The 18,970-nt window shown below is 46.2% G+C and overlaps 2 protein-coding genes across 5 annotated transcripts; one reads left to right on the top strand and one right to left on the bottom strand.

Annotated features, from left to right (window-relative positions):
- Window positions 1–1,226: 1,226 nt before the first annotated feature.
- On the top strand, window positions 1,227–4,672 carry abt1 (activator of basal transcription 1). The gene is made up of 4 exons (XM_064300586.1): window positions 1,227–1,382; window positions 2,152–2,486; window positions 3,397–3,572; window positions 4,020–4,672. The coding sequence occupies exons 2-4, from the start codon at window positions 2,153–2,155 to the stop codon at window positions 4,398–4,400; spliced, it is 891 nt and encodes a 296-aa protein (XP_064156656.1). The 5' UTR covers window positions 1,227–1,382; window position 2,152; the 3' UTR covers window positions 4,401–4,672.
- Window positions 4,673–5,387: 715 nt separating this feature from the next.
- On the bottom strand, window positions 5,388–15,402 carry comta (catechol-O-methyltransferase a). Of its 4 annotated transcripts, none has more exons than XM_064300585.1 (6): window positions 15,167–15,402; window positions 9,516–9,691; window positions 8,600–8,717; window positions 7,678–7,871; window positions 6,961–7,092; window positions 5,388–6,448 (listed from the first exon to the last, which is right to left on the bottom strand). In XM_064300585.1, exons 2-6 carry the CDS (start codon window positions 9,684–9,686, stop codon window positions 6,269–6,271), a joined length of 795 nt encoding a protein of 264 aa, XP_064156655.1. In that variant the 5' UTR covers window positions 9,687–9,691; window positions 15,167–15,402; the 3' UTR covers window positions 5,388–6,268. The 4 variants fall into 4 exon arrangements, with proteins under 4 accessions (XP_064156655.1, XP_064156652.1, XP_064156653.1 ...); XM_064300582.1 differs by lacking the exon at window positions 15,167–15,402 and adding an exon at window positions 14,736–15,157; XM_064300583.1 differs by lacking the exon at window positions 15,167–15,402 and adding an exon at window positions 14,737–15,157 and having other exon boundaries at window positions 9,516–9,713.
- Window positions 15,403–18,970: the final 3,568 nt, after the last annotated feature.

Raw genomic sequence — 18,970 nt, 5'->3', positions numbered from 1 at the left:
TTAAATGGAGGGGGGAGCCACTGACGGGGATGCGGAGCACTTAGCACACCAGAGTCATCCCCTTCAATAATGCAGCAGCACACATGCCATGGGCACATGGCCCTGCATTTTTTTTTTTTTTTTTAAAGCACCCGTGCAGCCTCCTGCAGAAAGGGGCGGGGTTTCAGGGGTGGGATCGACCTCACTTCCTGTCACTGGATCTGCTTCCTTTTTTTGCCCTTACTTGCCCTCAGGTGGTCATTCCAAAAAAAGCCATTGAAAATACACGAGTATTCCCAGTTGAATATCCCTCCAGGATAACGTTGTTGCTTGTCATGAAACTAAAATTATTCCGATATTTAAAAAAAAAAGAAAAAAAAACAGCATCCTGTAATATTACTAATGCTATTGTCTACAAGACTCCTAGTCCATACTGATGTTTGAGAAATGGGAGAAAGCTATATATCTCAGTGTAATGTCTCCACCCTGTGTTGTGCAATGGTAATACTTGTGGACTCACTGAATAAATCAGATCGCTGTGACCCTGGAAACGTGGACAGCATATACCATATATACTCAGACACTATGCAGGCAATAAGCAGGGGTGGAGCTAGCCTGCCATACATATGGGTGCGAGGCATGGCGAGATATTGAGCATCCATTTTAATGATACGATGCATTTCAATCGCAAATTTGATTTTAAAATATATAATTGTTTTGAATCAGACAATACACAGTGTTACTTGTCAACATTCATTAATACTGTGTTTTTCATGAATTAGGCCTAAGTTAGTGTCTATGGTTGGGTTATCCTGCTCGTTTAATGAATCGGTATAGTTTTTGCGTCGTTAATTCTTCACGCACGCTTTTGACCGGAATAGATTCCCTATACGGACACGTGCTTCTCTTCTCTAGTCTTCCATGAGTGAAATAGGACACCCAAAACTACTTTCCTGGAGAATTTCTAGCCTATTGCCATGTCATCTTTTGACTGCCTTGGATTAGGCCGCATTCTTTTTATTAATCCATTGAATGCTCAGGGCCGTATGGTGCTAAATGAAAGTATACAAGATAATAACAGTACTTGCGATGTAAAATTACAAACGAGATCTCTCTGGTTTCATGCATGAAAACTTGAACCTTATCAGCAGCTGGTCAACGAAATTTGCCAACAAGGATAAACTGGGTTTAGTGTAATTTTAGTCTTGACACTCCAACACAGTAGGTGGCAGTAATGAACCAGTTTGGGTTTAAAATCCGCCTCAATGAGGACGTAGAAGAAGTAGACACTGTGCACGTGTGCAATCATGGCTGAAACGACTTTTCGTAAACACACGTTTTAATACTTTGTAAAATATGCATTAGAAAGAGTATTGCAGAACGAAGTATTGCCTTTCAACGAGGTAAGACAATTCCAACTAAACTACATTCGCGGGTTAGTTGATACAATCGAAAAATAGAAATTATCTAGTTAATTATCAGTACCTTAGTCGCATTGAGCTGCGCGTGTTGAGTAACGCCGGTCTATCGTGTGCATTATTTCCGGCTTGCCTGTTTTAAGGGACACTCATATTCGATACAGTGCAATTTCTGTGGATTTGTTGAACTGATTTTTACTTCAACTAATAAGTTTCATTTTTAAAATAAAGTAGTCAATCTAATCTGCGATAATGGCGTCATTTTATTATGTTTCCCTGTGTTATTATAATTTGCGCAGCTGGGGCTGCTGGTGGCTGATCTGTGAATGGATTTCCGTTTTAACGTTAGCGTATGGATGGGGCTCCTCGTCGAATCTGGTCTGTGACAATGCAGTATGTAGTAGTTACTACCCTAGCATTGCTGGGATGGGGTCGTCCGTGTGCGATGTTAGTTACACCAGCGACTCTCTGCTAAGTTACCCCTCTTCAGACTCCGATGTGTCCGCAAGCTGAATAGGTGGCCTGCAAAATGCAAACGCCGCGGCTTTTATATCATAAGAAGAGATGTGCTGAACTAATAGGGCTGGTTGCAGGAATGCGCACGAGTACACACACGGGACGCGCGTGGAAAGGAATGGGTCAGATAATAATAACAAATTTCATGGCCAGGAAGGGATGTTCATTTTCTCAGATTTCTTCTGTAAATTGTCCGGGTGTCACGTTATTAATCCCCTTCTGTGCTGGACCGTTACAGAATGTCGGACACAGAAGAGGAGGCTACCGCGCTGGAGGTGGGAGGGGCCACGGTGACTGACACCTCTGGTGAGATGGAGGAAAGTGCGACTGAAGAGCTCGAGGACAGCCGGGAGGCGGGGAGCGAAGGCGATGTGGAGACTGAGGAGGAAGAAAACGACGGAACGCAAGGAGAAGATGAGGATAAAGATGAAGATAAGGAGAAGTCCTCAAAAAAGAAGACTGCGCCTGGGATAGTCTATTTGGGGCACATCCCGCCCAGGCTGAGGCCCAAACACATGCGGAACATGCTCAGTTGCTATGGAGAAATAGGGCGGATATTTCTGCAGCCTGAGGGTAAGGTTTAAAATCCATCCGTCCATCCATCCTTCCATCCTTCCTCCCTCCCTTCCATCCAGCCATCCATCCATTTTCTAAACCGCTCCACTCACCTGGTCAGGGTCCTGGGGGTGGGGGCTGGAGCCTATCCCAGGATGCAATGGGGACAAGGCAAGAATACACCCTGCTCAGGTTACCAAATCACCACAAGGCACACACACCATTCACTCCCACATTCATGCGTCAAGGACAGTTTAGACTGACAATTTAGAGGCCTGTATGGGCGTCTGGATTGCGGAAGGAAACCGGAGGACCAGGAGCAGGAAACCCACACGGACACAAGAGCGGGAGAATGCCACACAGAACGGCCTTAGGCCGGGATTTGAACTCTGTCGTTTTGCTTGTTACGCCGTTAATGTGCTGAACAGTATTTTAGATCAGGAGAGCCGTAGCGAAAGCAACCCTGGTGTCAGCCTTGAGCCTGCCTGGTCTATTTTTCAGTGTAGTTGCATTCGGTCTTTTCTTTCAGAGACTGTGCGTTGGTCCTAATTTACACATTCAGTGAAATTGCTTTCGATCGGCGGTTGGTATTTTAAACCACACAAATGCACACTTTAATGGCTCTCTCTATCTCTCTCGCTCTCTCTCTTCCTCTCCTCCCTCTCTCTCTCTTCCTCTCTCACTCCCACCCTCCCTCTCTCTCTCTCACTCTCTCTCCCACCTCCCTCCTCTCTCTCTCTCACTCTCACCCTCCTCTCTCTCTCTCTCTCTCTCACTCCTCCCTCCTCTCTCCCTCTCTCACTCCCACCCTCCTCTCTCTCTCTCTCCTCTCCACTCCCACCTCCTCTCTCTCTCTCTGTGTTCGCCTCTCTCCTCGCTCCTCCCTCTCTCTGTCCTCCTCCCCTCTCTCTCTCTCCCTCCTTCTCAGACCACTCCATCAGGAGGAAGAAGAAGAAGACGGGCAGTAAGGCTCGCAGCTTCACGGAGGGCTGGGTGGAGTTCAGGGACAAGCGCGTGGCCAAGAAGGTGGCCGCCAGCCTGCACAACACGCCCATGGGCGCCCGCAAGAGGAACCACTTCAGCGACGACCTCTGGTGCATCAAGGTCAGCCCGCTCTCTTCGTCTTTAACGTGCGAGTTTCCATGGAAACTCTTTCAGTGGAGACTCTGCACAGACAGTAAAGCAGTGAATATACACGAGGAGATTAATTAAATAATTAAACAACAAATTTAAAAAATCTGTTTTGATTTTAGCATTATCTTGCTTTCAGTAAAAAGGAACACTGGGTTTTTATTTTTTTGAACTGAACCAGTTAAAACCTGGCAAGTCCTTTCCAGAAGAGATAAAAGAATAAGGTACAAGTTACAGCGAAAGGGATACAATAAATAAAAGCAGCCATTTTTTTTAATAAGGACTTTTAAAAATGTATTTATTTATTTATTATATTTATATGATATATTCTGAGACTGCTTGCTGACCGCATGTTTCCCGCTCTCTCTCCCTCTCTCTCTCTCCCCCTCCCTCTCTCCCTCTCTCTCTCTCTCTCTCCAGTACCTGCACAGGTTCCACTGGTGCCACCTGAGCGAGCGGCTGGCCTACGAGCAGACGGTGCGGCAGCAGCGCATGCGCACCGAGATCTCGCAGGCCAAGCGCGAGACCAACTTCTACCTGGCCAACGTGGAGAAGAGCCGCAACCTGGACAAGCTGAGGAAGACGAGGCAGAGGAAGGGCGAGGCGGTGGAGGAGAAGAGCTGGGACTTCACGCAGCGGCGCACCGAGGACGAGATGCGCCAGGGCCGCCTCCGCAGGCAGGCCGTCTCCCGGAAGGGCCTGGAGAAGGCCCAGGACAAGGCCCGGCTCATCCAGGAGAAGGCCCAGTCCAACGTGTCCCTGCTGGCCAAGATCTTCAACAGCACGGCGCCCAGGGACTGAGCCTCTGTGTGCTCAGACCAGAGCGCCGGTGAACGGCCTGGACAGCGGCCTGTACACCTTCTCCCACCCTGTTTACTTTGTGTGTCACCGCTACACAGCCTGGACAACGGCCACCTGTACCTCCACCTGCCCACAAGACACCTTTTCTTCGCTGTGTTTATTTTGTGTGTCACCACTACACAGCCTGGACAACAGCCACCTGTACCTCCACCTGCCCACAAGACACCTTTTCTTCCGATGTGTTTATTTTTGACGTCACCGCTTACCTGTGTGGGGTTAGGGTTCTCTTGCCCTGCCTGTTCAAGACTGCCATTTTACCGCTTACCTCTGTGGGGTTTGCGTTCTCTTGCCCTGCCTATTCAACGCATTTCCTTACCTTGTGGGTTAGGTTCTTGCCTCTATTCAACCACTTTTACGCTTACCTGTGTGTTATTCTTTGCCCTGCTGTTCAAACTGCCATTTTACCGCTTACCTCTGTGTTTGCTCTTCTGTATTCAAGCATTTACTTAACGCCACCTCAAAAAATTAATGATTGCTGTTCATGTATTCCTTCTCCATTGAATACAGACACTATAACATTTGTCCGTAGCTTGCGTTGAGTTTGGCTAACACTTGTGGTCTCTTGATTAAACACTGCGTACTGTGCTATCGAAATCGCGCCTTACTTAGTCCGCTAAGCGATGAATACAAAATGTGGTTAGGCAGTATTCAGAACAGAGTTTTTATTTTTTATTTTTGAATGAGACATCACTTGGGTTCACTTTCATACAAGAGTAAATTAAGTCTGATCGTGAGGACAAATGGATAATTACTGTCAAGGTCCTATCCATATAGATGGTAATCAACATGGTTTTCATACTTGATGCTTCTGTGTAGAAACAGTAAACATTCCTTAATGCAGCTTAACTTTTTGAATCTGATTTTACGTTCTCTGTGTGATTTACTGTAATGGAAAATGCTGAACAAAAACAAGACACAAAGGTAATTACACATTGTAACATTTATTACTTTTTAATGTTTAATGTTTTAAATATTTAAGCATTTATTAAAGCCCCATAAAAAAGCAATCACAAAGGGAAATTAAATGTACATTGGCACTCTTTTTGGTTCAAGGAATCTCAGACACTTATCCATGAGAAGTGCAAATTGAAATTCTCTCTACTGTTTTATGGGATGTATGTAGTGCAGTATTATGTAAAAATGTAAACTAATCCAGCTGATGGTTCTTTGTAACTCACTTTGTACAGGATGCCTAAAATCCAGTAAAAATATACTGGATTTATTTGGGACACAGTAATGAAGGTAAATCTGCATGTAACTCACATTAAAAAAGCTCCCTCGTGGCTTTCTGGATTCTGATTGGTTTAGTTTTCTGTACTCATTGCACATTCAGGGCTTTCTGGTTTCTGATTGGTTTAGTTTTCTGTACTCATTGCACACTCAGGGCTTTCTGGTTTCTGATTGGTTTAGTTTTCTGTACTCATTGCACACTCAGGGCTTTCTGGTTTCTGATTGGTTAAGTTTTCAGTACTCATAGTGCACATTCGGGGCTTTCTGGTTTCTGATTGGTTAAGTTTTCTGTACTCATACTGCACAATTTGATCCATTTCAGTGGTCCTTCAGTAGCAGTCTCCAGACAGCGCGTCGTTCTAAACGCCGCCCGTCCAGCTTCACACAAGAGAGTGAACTGACGTGTGACAATTGTGCTTCACCTTTTCTTAAAATTTTTTTTAAAGGAATATCTGCGTTGGGTACGAGAGCACTGCAGTTAAAGCTGCTGCTAAACGGAAGCAGGAGAGCGACTTCTCGCTCCTGTAAACGGTTTTTGGACGTGCGAGACGTGTCCGCATGTCTCTCTCGCTCTCTCTCTACCCCAGGAAGACGGACTTCTCCAGCCCGTCCTCTGCCCGCGTGTACTCCAGGTGCGACCGGAAGTAGCGGCTCTCGTAGCGGGGGCTGTTTCGGACGTACTCCAGGTACTCCGGGGTCCCGGGGCAGATGACGTTGTCCGCCAGCAGCACGGAGCCTTTCCTGAGCAGGCCGCACTCCTGGACGGACAGACAGACAGACAGGTAGTGCTGAGTTCAGATCGGTGATCTTGTGTGTGTCTGTGTAACTGATGGTGTCGGTGTCTTCATTGTACGTGTGTAGCTAGCAGGGTTGCCTACTTTTCACTCATCTGGCGTGAGTCACATGCTTTCAGGCTCTGTCTAACGCTCTCACGCTACCCAAACGCATCTCGCATCAGACAAAAAGGCCGTAACTAAAAAGAAAGCCGCTCCGCGATTAAACAAATTTTGTATCAGCTCGCAGGAGTGAGATTGGTCCATAACGGTTACAGAGCGTCTGTTGATTATCTGCCTATCTCGCTGACAGCACACACAACCGCCAGTTCGCGATCTCAGTCACCGACACTTCCCTCCCACCCACCCGTCCGCTCGCGATCTCAAATCTCGCTCCGGCCAGCTAGCCAAAGTAACCCTGGCAACCCCCTGGTAACCCTGGCAACCCTGAGGCAGCGACTGTGCGGCGGCTGTGGATGCGCTGTGCCGCTGCGTACCTCGAGCAGCTTGGCGTCGGGCAGGTAGCGGTCTTTCCAGTGGTCCAGGAAAACGAAGTCGAAAGTCTGGACGCCGAAGAGCTCCTTCATCTGGGGGATCAGGTCTCCGGAAGGCCCTTCGACCAGCCGAACCTGGCAACGCATCGACAGCGTCAACGGCATGTCAGAATCGGTGCGGTACCAAACACATCCGTGCTTTACTCTGCTTAGAACACACGGGCAGTTCACTACAGGATCTGCGGTACCAAACACATCCGTGCTTTACTCTGCTTAGATCACACGGGGAGTTCACTACAGGATCTGCGGTACCAAACACATCCGTGCTTTACTCTGCTTAGAACACACGGGGAGTTCACTACAGGATCTGCGGTACCAAACACATCCCTGTGTTATTCAACTTAAAACACACTGGGAATTCTCTACAGGATCCACGATGCCAAATACACCCATGTGTTACTCTGCTTAAAACACACGGGGAGTTCTCTATACCAGTGAAACTTGGCAGAACATCCTGTTTTGGCAGTGGCGTCTCATCACCCCACATTGCTTCCAAATCATGTTTTATCTGTCTAGCTCCTAGCTCCTCCTTCCAAGGAGCATTTAACGGGTTGGAACGTCCTTAAAAATGGCGGACCTCGAGGAGACGAGGATGGGTAAAATAAGCGATTGGAATGAGCCCCCCCCGAAAATCCCGTGTACCCCCCAGGTCCTCCTCACCTTGTCCTGCAGCCCCGCCCAGGCGATGACCTGCCTGGCCACGGCGGCGTACGCCGGGTTGAACTCCAGCGTGATCAGCAGCGCCCCCGGTGGCAGCAGGCGGGCGATGCGCACGGTGGAGTAGCCGCAGTACGTGCCCAGCTCCAGGGCCGAGCCGGGGTTCGCCTCGCTCACCACGCCGTCCAGGATGGGGCCTAGGGGAACACCGCGGGGGCTGTTAACACTGAGAGCCTGGGGTTTTTGACGGGGGGGGGGTCCTGTCGGAGGTCTGCGATCGGACTCTCAGCTCACCCCCAAACCCCTCCCCCAGTCTGTGACTGGACTGTCAGCCCACCCCTCTCGCCAAGTCTGCGATCACACTGTCAACCCCCTCTCCACCCCCCTCCCAGTCCGCAATCACAATTCTCCCACCCCCCTACCCCCCCCCCCTCCCTTTAAACTTATGATGGGTGTCCTTCGGGTGCCTTTAAGCCTGGCTGGCATCATATAATTTTTTTTTCACCCGCATTTGAACAGTTTGATTTTTCTGCCCGTCTTAATGTATCCAACTCTTCTCCATCCATCCATCCATCTCTTCATCTTCATCTCTCCTCTCTCTCTCTCTCTCTCTCTCTCTCTCTCTCTCTCCTCTCTCTCTCTCTCTCTCTCTCTCTCTCTCTCTCTCATGCTGTGCACTCATGCAGTGGTTTTATTGGCCTAGCACACGCCGTTCCTTCACTTCACATTCGGCACAGAGCGGGATGACAAGACCGAAGGCCATCTTCCAGCAAAGAGGCAGCTACAGGAGGAGGAGGAGGAGCGGGTCACTGAATCAGCCCGCCGTATTGCACTATTCTCAGGGGAAGCTGAGTAGCAGAGAATCCTCGTTTTTTTTAGAAAATGTGATAATAATAATAATAATAAAAAAACGATATTAGCGTACCTTTCTCGTCGCCCACGTTCATGGCCCACTCCTTGTGCCGGCAGAAGTGGTCGATGGCGGAGATCACGCTCTGGGCGTCTCCCCGGGTGGCGTTCTTCTGCACCGCACTCAGGAGGCGCTAGAGAGCACGGCGCAAAAAAAGAGAGGCTGTTCAGGGGCAGTGAGGTCTTCACTCCCAACACCTTCACACTGTGTGAATGAACCTGAAGAAAGGCAGCGCATACTCAACTTTTTACGGTACTGCAGGGAGGCAGCGCTTACACAAGTATTTACGGTACTGCAGGGAGGTGTCGCAAGCACAAATATTTACAGTACTGAAGTGAGCTAGACATTGGCAAGTGTTTTCAGTACGAAAGTGAGGTAGCACATGCACAAGTATTTACAATACTGAAGCAAGGGAGTGCATACATTAGTATTTTCCATTGTGTGCCCCCGCAATCGTACAACAGCCTACTCTACCAGCACGAGTCCCCCCTAAACAACACCCCCCCCCAGAATAATTTCCCTCGCTTTGGTTTTTATTTATTTATTTATTTACTTGTTTATTTATTTGGCATTGCAGGACCTCTGAGTTTCTGGGATCACCTTGCGGTCACCCGGGCACCTTATGCTGATTAACTGATGAACAGATCAAGCACTGCCGGTAGCTCATTCTCAGATAACTGTTATAACATGCTCAGATATCTCAGATAACTGTTATAACACGCTCAGATATCTCAGATAACTGTTATAACACGCTCAGATATCTCAGATAACTGTTATAACACGCTCAGATATCTCAGATAACTGTTATAACACGCTCAGATATCTCAGATAACTGTTATAACACATTTACAGGTTAATCTCAGATAACTGTTATAACACGTTTACAGGTTACAGGTTCAGACGGGTGGGATCCCGACTGCGGAGGGGTCACCTGGGGTCGCGTGGAGCCCGTGAGGACGTCGAGCGTGCGCTCCACGACGACGTCGTGCCACAGGAGCGCCCACCACCCGCTGTACTGCACGGCGGCCGGGATCAGCCAGGAGTACAGCACGTACAGGACGGCCACGCCCCCGGCGCACGCCGACAGGAAGTACAGCCACATTCCGTCTGAGAGAGAGGGGGAGGAGTCAGAACGGCGGCAGTGTAGTATACCGGGTAAGGAACTGGTTTTATGACAAAAGGTCACAGGATCGATAAATGTACTGGTCTTATGACTAAAGGTCACGGGTATCGATAAATGTACTGGTCTTATGACTAAAGGTCACAGGATCGATAACTGTACTGGTCTTATGACTAAAGGTCACGGGATCGATAAATGTACTGGTCTTATGACTAAGTCCGGATCGATAATGTACTGGTCTTATGACTAAAGGTCACGGGATCGATAACTGTACTGGTCTTATGACTAAAGGTCACGGGATCGATAAATGTACTGGTCTTATGACTAAAGGTCACGGGATCGATAAATGTACTGGTCTTATGACTAAAGGTCACAGGATCGATAACTGTACTGGTCTTATGACTAAAGGTCACAGGATTGATAAATGTGCTGGTCTTGTGACTTAAAGGTCACAGGCTCGATTCCCGGGTAAGGGTACACTGCAGTTGTGCCCTTGAGCAAGGCTCTCAACCTGCATTGCTTCAGTATGCATTCTATCCAGCTGTATAAACGGATGCAGTGTAAACGTTGTGTAAGCCGCTCTGGATAAGAGTGTCGGCTAAATGCCTGTGATGCAAAGAACGGCGGCGTCCAATCACGTGCCACCCGAGGCCCAAGTGTAGTCAGTGGGGTTTTTAATCTCATCACTTCGCCCGTTAGTGATTTGACAGATTGGCTCCTGCCACTCTGGTTGGAGGTATGCTAATGAGTGAAATCAGCAGGTGTGCTGATTGGTTGGAATGAAAACCTGCATACCCTCAGCAGCGAATGGCAACATGATTGGGCACCGCTGTGTTAGAACATTGTACTGATAGTCCATGAGAGGGGGGTGGAGAGGAGAGGGTTCAAACAAGGTCTAAATTAAACTATGTAAACCTGTACTGTGTCAACATGCCATGGCCATTGGCCTCAGAATATTTTCAGGTAGCTATCATGATCACTGTGGTAACTGTAGTTCAACCATGGCCAAAATGTTCCTCTTGGAAACGTGTACTGTAGGACTTGAGAGAGGAAAAAACAAAATGGGGGAAAAGGAACCGGATGAACTGATACGTTTCCTTGATTTATTTCACACCATTGTGGTGGGCAGATTGCAAGCCTGTTCTGTACATGCAAAATGCTTCTTTTCTTTTATCTGATATTTAGCAGAAATTGCTTATAGAATTTGTTTCAGTTTCATAAGAACGAAGGAACATTTTTTTGGTTAGGCAATGGAGATACAGTGAAGGTGAACTAATTAAGAGGAACATACTGTCAAGTGAAGTCAACTTATTGACCTTTGTTTTGACAAATATATATATTTATGGTTTTTTAAAATCAGGATTATAATGAATATCGTGCGATCGCTATGGAAACTGACAATCCCATGATAGTTCCACCCACACGGCAATGATTAATGAAATACATTTTTTTGATGAGAGATAACGAAAAAAGTGCTAAACCGGATTTTAATGTACAGTATGAAACGGTTTCATGGCACACCATTGCCATTATTCCCATTAATTAAAACCTTTTTTTTTCGGGGTAGGCTGTTGCCATCCGCTACCTTTCTTCTCTCCCCCCCGTTTCATCTTTTGTCCATTGTAATGAGATGCGTATTTAAAACCCAGCTAATGAAACACTCAAAAAAACGTTCCAGCCACTGTGCCTCAGTTTTGTCTTTCTCTGTACTCATCCCTGTTTTCGCTCTCTTCCTTCATTTCTCAACCCCCCCCTTCCCCCCTCCCTCTTCTTTACTCAACCCCCCCCCCCCCCCCCCCCCCCCCCCCCCCATTACTGGATGGGCCAGGTTTTAGTGAACCATAGCAACTTTTGTGTGACAACAAATAAACTCCCGCGGAAGAGGCCAACTGCTTTTTTTTGTTGTTGGTGGTAAAACGGAGGGATTTTAAAAAAAAAGGGTAAACAAAACACCAGAGTCAAACAGCACTTGATCTCTGAATAGGGAGTGCAGCCAATTGCAGTTTTTTTCTTCTTCTTCTTCTTCTTTGTAACGGAAAGAAAGACGTGGGCAAGGGGAAACGGTGTTTCAGCCGTTTCCTGTCCTTGAGTTAGCTGTGGCCACGGGCCCAGCGTTAACAACCATGTGACAACCAGTGGCTACTCTTAAACAGATGCCCTTAGTAACCGTCTGGCTGCCGGGGAGAAGGTGAGAGAGTTGTAGGGTTCAAATACGCTGCTGTCGGAGGACTGGAGTAAGCTTTGCTGTTGGGACATTTTTGTTCACAGGCTCCTTTGTCCTAGGAGTGAATCTGTTCAATTTCCTTGTCAAATAACTATGCGCAGAATCCAAGGACTATAATCATGCTCTGGTTTTGTTGAGTTGCCAACCCCAGGCCTTGTGGTCTAGTGAAAAGATTGCTGGATATAACAACACAGTAGCACAAATCAACTTGCCTGCTACACGCCACAGTGTGCATAAATCCATTCTAATACACATTCAGCTATTTTCTCATTATCCTATCATTTTTAAACAAAAATTCGATTCAACTTTTTCCTCTCCCCAGTTTTGAATACCCGGCCATAACTGGTGATCTGTCCCCCATGGCCGTAACACGTTCTTCCTTCCTTGCTTGTCACCCTTTTATAAACTCACAGTTAGGAATGCAAAATCATAAATCTTGGCCTGTCCCACACCGTTGCAACGTCCTCTGAATTTGGCAGGGTACACCCTCCCAGATGCCTGCAGCCAGCTGACTTTTAATCCGGCAATCCACCCAGCCCCCGGGACCGCGGAACTAGTACAGACAGATCACGGGAACTCGATTAACCAGTGGAGTCACTCTCGCAGAATGCGGAAATAGCGCGAGCAGACCCAGACGTGTTTCTCTGGTCAGTATGACGGTCAGTCATGCATGACCTCCCCGTGACGCAGCCAGCGGGAGAATGGTCTATGAACAGGGAGCCCCAGGTTATTAGAGCATTACAGGGCACGGCTGCTTATACCCGGCGGTGAACCGACATCACGTGCCACGGATGGTCGAGGGTAGGCTACGCAGCTTTCGTTTCCGACCGTTACTTCACCTGCTGATTTCGCTGATAAGCGCACCTTCAATCAGAGACGAGGGAACTAATCGGTGAAATCAGCAGGTGTAGCGATTGGTTGGAATTGGAAAACCTGCTTACTCTCGGCCCTCCGTGGCGGACGTTCTTAGACTGCGCTCCCTGTCGCCGAAATGCGCATTTCGCAAAAAAATAAATAAATAAAAAATGTTCAAAGGAAGCATTCTTCATCGGGGGACCCGATGCTATGTAAAAAAGTTGTGTAAGTCGCTCTGGATAAGAGCGTCTGCTAAATGCCTGTAATCTAATGTAATGGGACCGTTTTATTTCAGCAGTATTTTTGTGGTGTACGGAGTCCTTTACCTCTCTCTGAATAATACCACACGCTGTGAAACACTTTCCCTGATGATCCTTTAAAGCCCCAAGTGACCTACTGTGACCCTCTCCGAGAATCTTACAGCAGCTGCCTACCCTGGCATGGCCTGGTATGTATAACCTAAACCATGCAAATAGTCTTTTGGATGCAGACCTGATGCAAATTCTCTTCTGGGAAATTTAATTTCCGAGGAGTGATTCCACCCTGGCAGCCCTCAGTGAACATGTCCAAAGGGGTCCGGTGATATTCTCTACATTTGAACGGCGATATTGGCTTCAGCTACCAAGAATGTGTTGTTCTCCACAGGTCCCGTGACATATCACCATTACAACATTGATGTCCTGATTTATAAAGACCTTTAGCACGTGAAAAACCTTTTTATCGCACAAAAAAAACTAAAACAAATAACGTGACCAATAATCGGCCATGGTATTTGTTTTGCGCCAATCATTGGCTGTGTTATTAGTTTTGCGTGTGCTAAGATGTTTTCTGCACCGGTCTTAATACCTAAAACACGTCCTGAATGTCTAGCATATTATTAATCCCTCTTTATTTGCTAATACGTTGCATACATTTAAAAAAAATATGAAAAGTCTGCTTCATCGCTGCCTGGCCGCGAAGGCCTCGTTAATCCCCAACAGCTGCGTCTATTACGCACAGATTGGCTTAGCCGCAGCTTCAGCACTTTTTTGTACGACAGTTAAAGAATCCGGGTCTGCGGACTGGCCGCGAGACAACGGAGTGACTCCCGGCGCTGTCCGTGCCGCGCGGAGAGGAGCTGAACAGGCAGGCCTATTGAAACAGCGGTATCTGCTCGATGCCACGGTGGGGTTTAATTAAAGATGCAATCTCTCTACAGAGGGCAGTAAAATCCAATAACAAAGGGAAGATAAAAGCTTCCGCTGACAGGCAGCGAACGGTATGAAGCTCTCCCGTTTACCGCGTGCGCGCTTGCAGTCATAAAGCGGGGTATTATTGATCTCTCAGAATGTCGGGGGAGCGTTCTGGTCCACGAGGGAAATATTAAAGAATGAATTTTGACGGCAGAGTCAAATGAGTGCATCGCGGTACCATACAATTCCGGTCTTTCTGAAATCAAAACTATTTATATATTTTATTTACTGCTTTCCGCTTCAGCTTAAAACAAAAACTCATGGAAAATGTTTAATGTTTTATATTTAGTTTTTTTTTTTTTTTTTTAGATTTTTCTGTAGTTAACTCATAATAATTAACCGTAGAATGTGTTGAACTCGTTGAAAAACTTTAATATAAACACATCATCAAGCATTTGAGCAAAAATGCTTGTTTAACTGGTTTTGGTTCCCCCTTTGCGTTAACTGAGAACATGCATAAATGGAGAAAAAAGGATCCGGTAAAATAACCAAGTTCGAGCCGTGAAACTAACTAACGGGCTATGCATAGTCGGCTACGCATGACAAATCTTTCAAGACTAGTTTTTATTGGTAAGTATTTTGAACTGAACCCAACAAAGAAAACAGAACACACAAAGTCTGCACTATATGACCATTGCATTCAGCAAACGACGTTACAGGGCGAACAAAACATGTATTGTGAAACCGGATATGCAGAGCATTAACCATAAAATAGCCTACCTTACTTTCTGATTGCGGCTGTAGTCAAGCTCCGCGGTGAAATTCTTCTTTTCCTTGCTCCCCTTACACGAGAACGCGCAGACTCTCTCTCTCTCTCTCGCTCGCTCGCTCGCTCTCGCTCTCGCTCTCTCTGTCTTTCTCCCTCCCTCTCTCTATTTCACACACAAGCACATGCACACATTCTCAAACCAATTCCTGCTCTCTCATGTACATGTGTGCGCTCTCTCTGCCTTTCTGTCTCTCTCACACACTCTCTCTCTCGCTCCCTCCCTCTCTCTCTCTCGCTGCCTCTCTCCCTCTCCCTCCCTCCCTTTCTCTCTCTCTCCCTGCTGCTTTGATGTGAACTGAAAGGAATGTGTGGCTGTAGGTGAAACTGGAATGTCAGGCTCAGATATATGTCCATGCAGACGCTGACACACACGCATACTTACACAGGGGCGAAGAGAATGGAAGCCAGGAGCTCCAGCCAATGGGGCTGCGTTCATAATCCCTCTTTAGCCAATTCTGCAATAATCCCCCGCTTCTCTCTCTCTCTCTCTCTCTCTCTCTCTCTCTCTCTATCTCTCTCTCTCTCTCCCCCTCCCTCTCTCTCACTCTGCCTGTGCTGGGTGCATGGGTTTGTTTTTTGTTGTTTGGTCTGTTTTTTTTTTAATTTTTATTGAAGTCCTGGTTTAAAAATCAAAATATCTCTCTCTCTCTCTCTCTCTCCCTCTCCTCCCTCCCTCCCTCTCTCTCTCTCTCTCCCCCACGCATGACCACATAAAGATTATAAAGACAGCACTAGGAAAACCACAAACGGGAGCACCTTTTAAAAAAAAAAAAACGTTGTTGCTGTCATTGCCCTACAGTTCAAAGTGTGGCTAACCGGACTGTGTTGGACGTCTGTTAATGTTTAATTGCGACGTGCCAAACAGAGCCAGTCCTAGCCTTGCTTTAAATGATTGAACTCTGCAGGCTGGCGTGGCTCTCTGTCATGGGACCCTGTCCAGGCAGGCTGAAGCTGAGGAGCTCTGCATAGTGAATGTCGCTCCCGGTACCTGCCACCCATAATCCACGTCAAACAGGCGCACCGAGATGCAGACTCTGAGGTAACACCCCTCTGAGGGAACCTGTGCCCTTTCAGAGCACAGACCGCCCGTCTCTCCGTCTAGTTTTTACCCAGATTTGCAGTCAAGCTACAGTGTACAATTACTGTGTGTGTGGTTGTTATTGGAATCTTTCCTCTTCCAACAGGATCTAGGAATCTGCATTTGTTTATTTATTTATTTGTTTGTTTGTTTTTATTTTTTGGATAGTTTTACACTCCTCTGTTTTTGTAGTTATTCAGATGGGGGAGGACAGAGAGGTTGGGTTACAGACAGATGAGGATGGCCATACGGAAAGCATGACACTGGGAGAATCGAAAGTGCAGCCATGCAGGAGGAATTTGTTCCTGGATTATGGACCAGACACTGAACCATACAGTCTGAAAATAGCAGCACAGTGCTGATAACTGTAAATAAATGTAAGAGAGAGAGAGAGAGAGAGAGAGAAAGAAAGAAAAGTGGTGCTTCTCATTATTGCAGTGATACACACCCCAAGGTCTGGGAGAGCCAGAGGAAGATCCCCCCCCCCCCACCGAGAGGTTGTAATCTGTAAATTGTAAAACCCAGGCCCCACCACCTCAGTCCGCAATCACAATTTCTCTGTCCCCAGTGCACAATTTCACAGACCCCCCTCCCCCCACACCACACCACCTCTGTCTGCAATCGCAATCTCAAGAACCCCCCTGTCTGCATTCTCATGATGCCACCCCCCACCCCTCACGCCTCCTCACCCCAGCCCCCAAAAGCCAGAGTCCCCAAATCGAACCCTGGTCTCAGTAGCCATTTGGGAAAGAGTATTTTGTTGCCATGGAGTGGATGGGAAGACGGGGGGAGTTGGCTGCAGAACTTTGGGAGGGTGTGTGGCCTAGTGTATCCATCCATCCATTATCTATACCCACGGAATGCACCCTGGACAGGTTGCCAGTTGCCAGTCTATCTCAGGGCACACTCACACACTCATCTCTTTGGGAGGGTGTGTGGTCATGTGTGTCCATCCACCATCAATACCCATTTTTTTCTGGCAGAGTCGTGGGCGGGGGGGGGAGTGCTGGGGCCTATCCCAACATGCACTGGGCAAGAGGCATGAATATACCCTGGACAGGCCACCAATCTATCGCAGGGCACACACACCATTCACTCACACACTCGTACCTTTGGGCAATTTAGACACTCCAACAATTAGCCTACCAGCATGGGCTGTGGGAGGAAACCGGAGTACCCAGGGGACACGGAGAGAACATGCAAACTCCACGCAGAAAGGCCCAGGCCGGGATTCAAACCCAGGACCTTCTCTGAGGCAACAGTGCTACCCACTGCACCACCACGCTGCCCTGGTGTATACCCAATCAAATTAAGAGCACATTGCTGTAATGGGAGAGGCTCGTGTTTATAGGCTTGTGTTTTGCTCCTAACTGCGGGGAAAGAATAACATATAAAAATATTTAGCAGCTCTTAACTGTGATTTTAAGCAGCAGGGATCTACTGTATAAAGCTGAGTTTACTTGAAGTTCAAGTGATTGTGTTTGCCTTGCTTCCAAAGGGAACAAGCAGGGGAAGGAGTTGTATTAAAACACTCTCAAGGGCCACTTACTTACTGTGCAAGCGACTATTTATATATTTCTGTAAAATATTTTAGTATTCACTGAGTACAATACAGCTCAAGATCTGCTACAAACAAACAAACTGGAAGCAAACGGTTTGTGTTTGAACATATCGTACTTAACAAGGCTGCAAGACAGAATTGGGCTACTTTGAACATGAACTTGCAAGTGAAAAAAATCAAGGCCATGGAAAAGTTTCTTTGGATTCTTGGGATGCGAGTGTAGTCAGACACAGTCTACTGTGAATATCATAGCAAACTCTTGTGAAACGGAAATTTGACAAGGGAACTTAAACCCCCCCCCCCCCCCCATAATTACTTATCTGTACCTGGAGCGTCTGAATGATTGTTGATTTTCTTTCCAATCATCCTTTTGATTAATTTAAATTAGTGAAAACATTCTGTTTTTATCTGTAATTTTAACAGCATGCAGGTATTACACGCTGGCATTTCATTTGTCTCTGGACATTTCCTGCTACCTGCTAAATTTTATGATTTGTTATTTTAGCATTTTAGCTCTTATAATTCCAAAAACATATTGAATGTTATGTAATTTTTTTTTTCTAAAAGAAGTTATTTTGCCACTGTGCATGTTGCAGAAAATAAAAGAAATGTGCTTTCTGAGAAATTAACTGACTGATCAGCCGTTCTTGAGTGAATACTGGAAAGTCATTATTCATAGCCTTAGAGGAGAAATTACAATTAAGAGCATAATTCAGAACACTAAATAATGTCTTACACTTGGGGAAATGCAATCACCGTTCGCACGTGCAGCAAGGGCCCAGGGTAAAATTTTAGAAGCTCCGCTTAGTCATTTGTAAGTTTATTAAACAGCGGCCACTTGTGGTCACAAAGGGTATTTCGTGTTTTTTGATGATCTCATAAGTGAGGGTTCAATGGGCATGCTGAACTCAAGTTTCTGAAGGCAAGAATTTAGTTAATGCGAATGTGAGCCAGTTAAAATATTCACATTAACACACAAGAAAATATATTTAAAAAATCTTTCTTTCATTTTCTTAGGATAATCATTTCATGTGTTGATGAAATGATGATTTGTGGAATATCACATTTTTAGCGAATGTAAGCCAGTTAAAATATTCACATTAACACACAAGAAAATATATTTTTTTCATTTTCTTAGGATAATTACTTCATGTGTTGATTTTTTTGTAGGATTTTGGAGTCATTAAGTCCACTATTTTGAGAATAATTGCCTGTTAATTATTCTGTGTAAAGTGGGAAGTTTTTAAACAATGTTAAAACTACTATTCTAAAATCATGAGGAACTAAATTTAAACTAACACTTTCACTAAAATGTATACTTGAGCTCATATTCTAACTGAATTGAACATTTACAGTACAAAGGGGCGAAGACGTAAATCTTGGACCCTCTAGCTTCAGATGCCCATTTCCGTCTAATTTGACTCATCCAGGAAAACGTGACCTTATCCAGAATCAACGCTACAAATTCTTTTTTTTTAAATTTTTTTACATTGCATCCATTTTATACAGCTGGATATGTACTGAAGCAATGCAGGTTAACTACGTTG

Source organism: Anguilla rostrata, chromosome 11, assembly GCF_018555375.3.
Source record: "Anguilla rostrata isolate EN2019 chromosome 11, ASM1855537v3, whole genome shotgun sequence".
Taxonomy (NCBI): Eukaryota; Metazoa; Chordata; class Actinopteri; order Anguilliformes; family Anguillidae; genus Anguilla; species Anguilla rostrata.
Note: the sequence above shows the minus strand (reverse complement) of the source record. Positions and strands in the feature narration are given on the sequence as shown.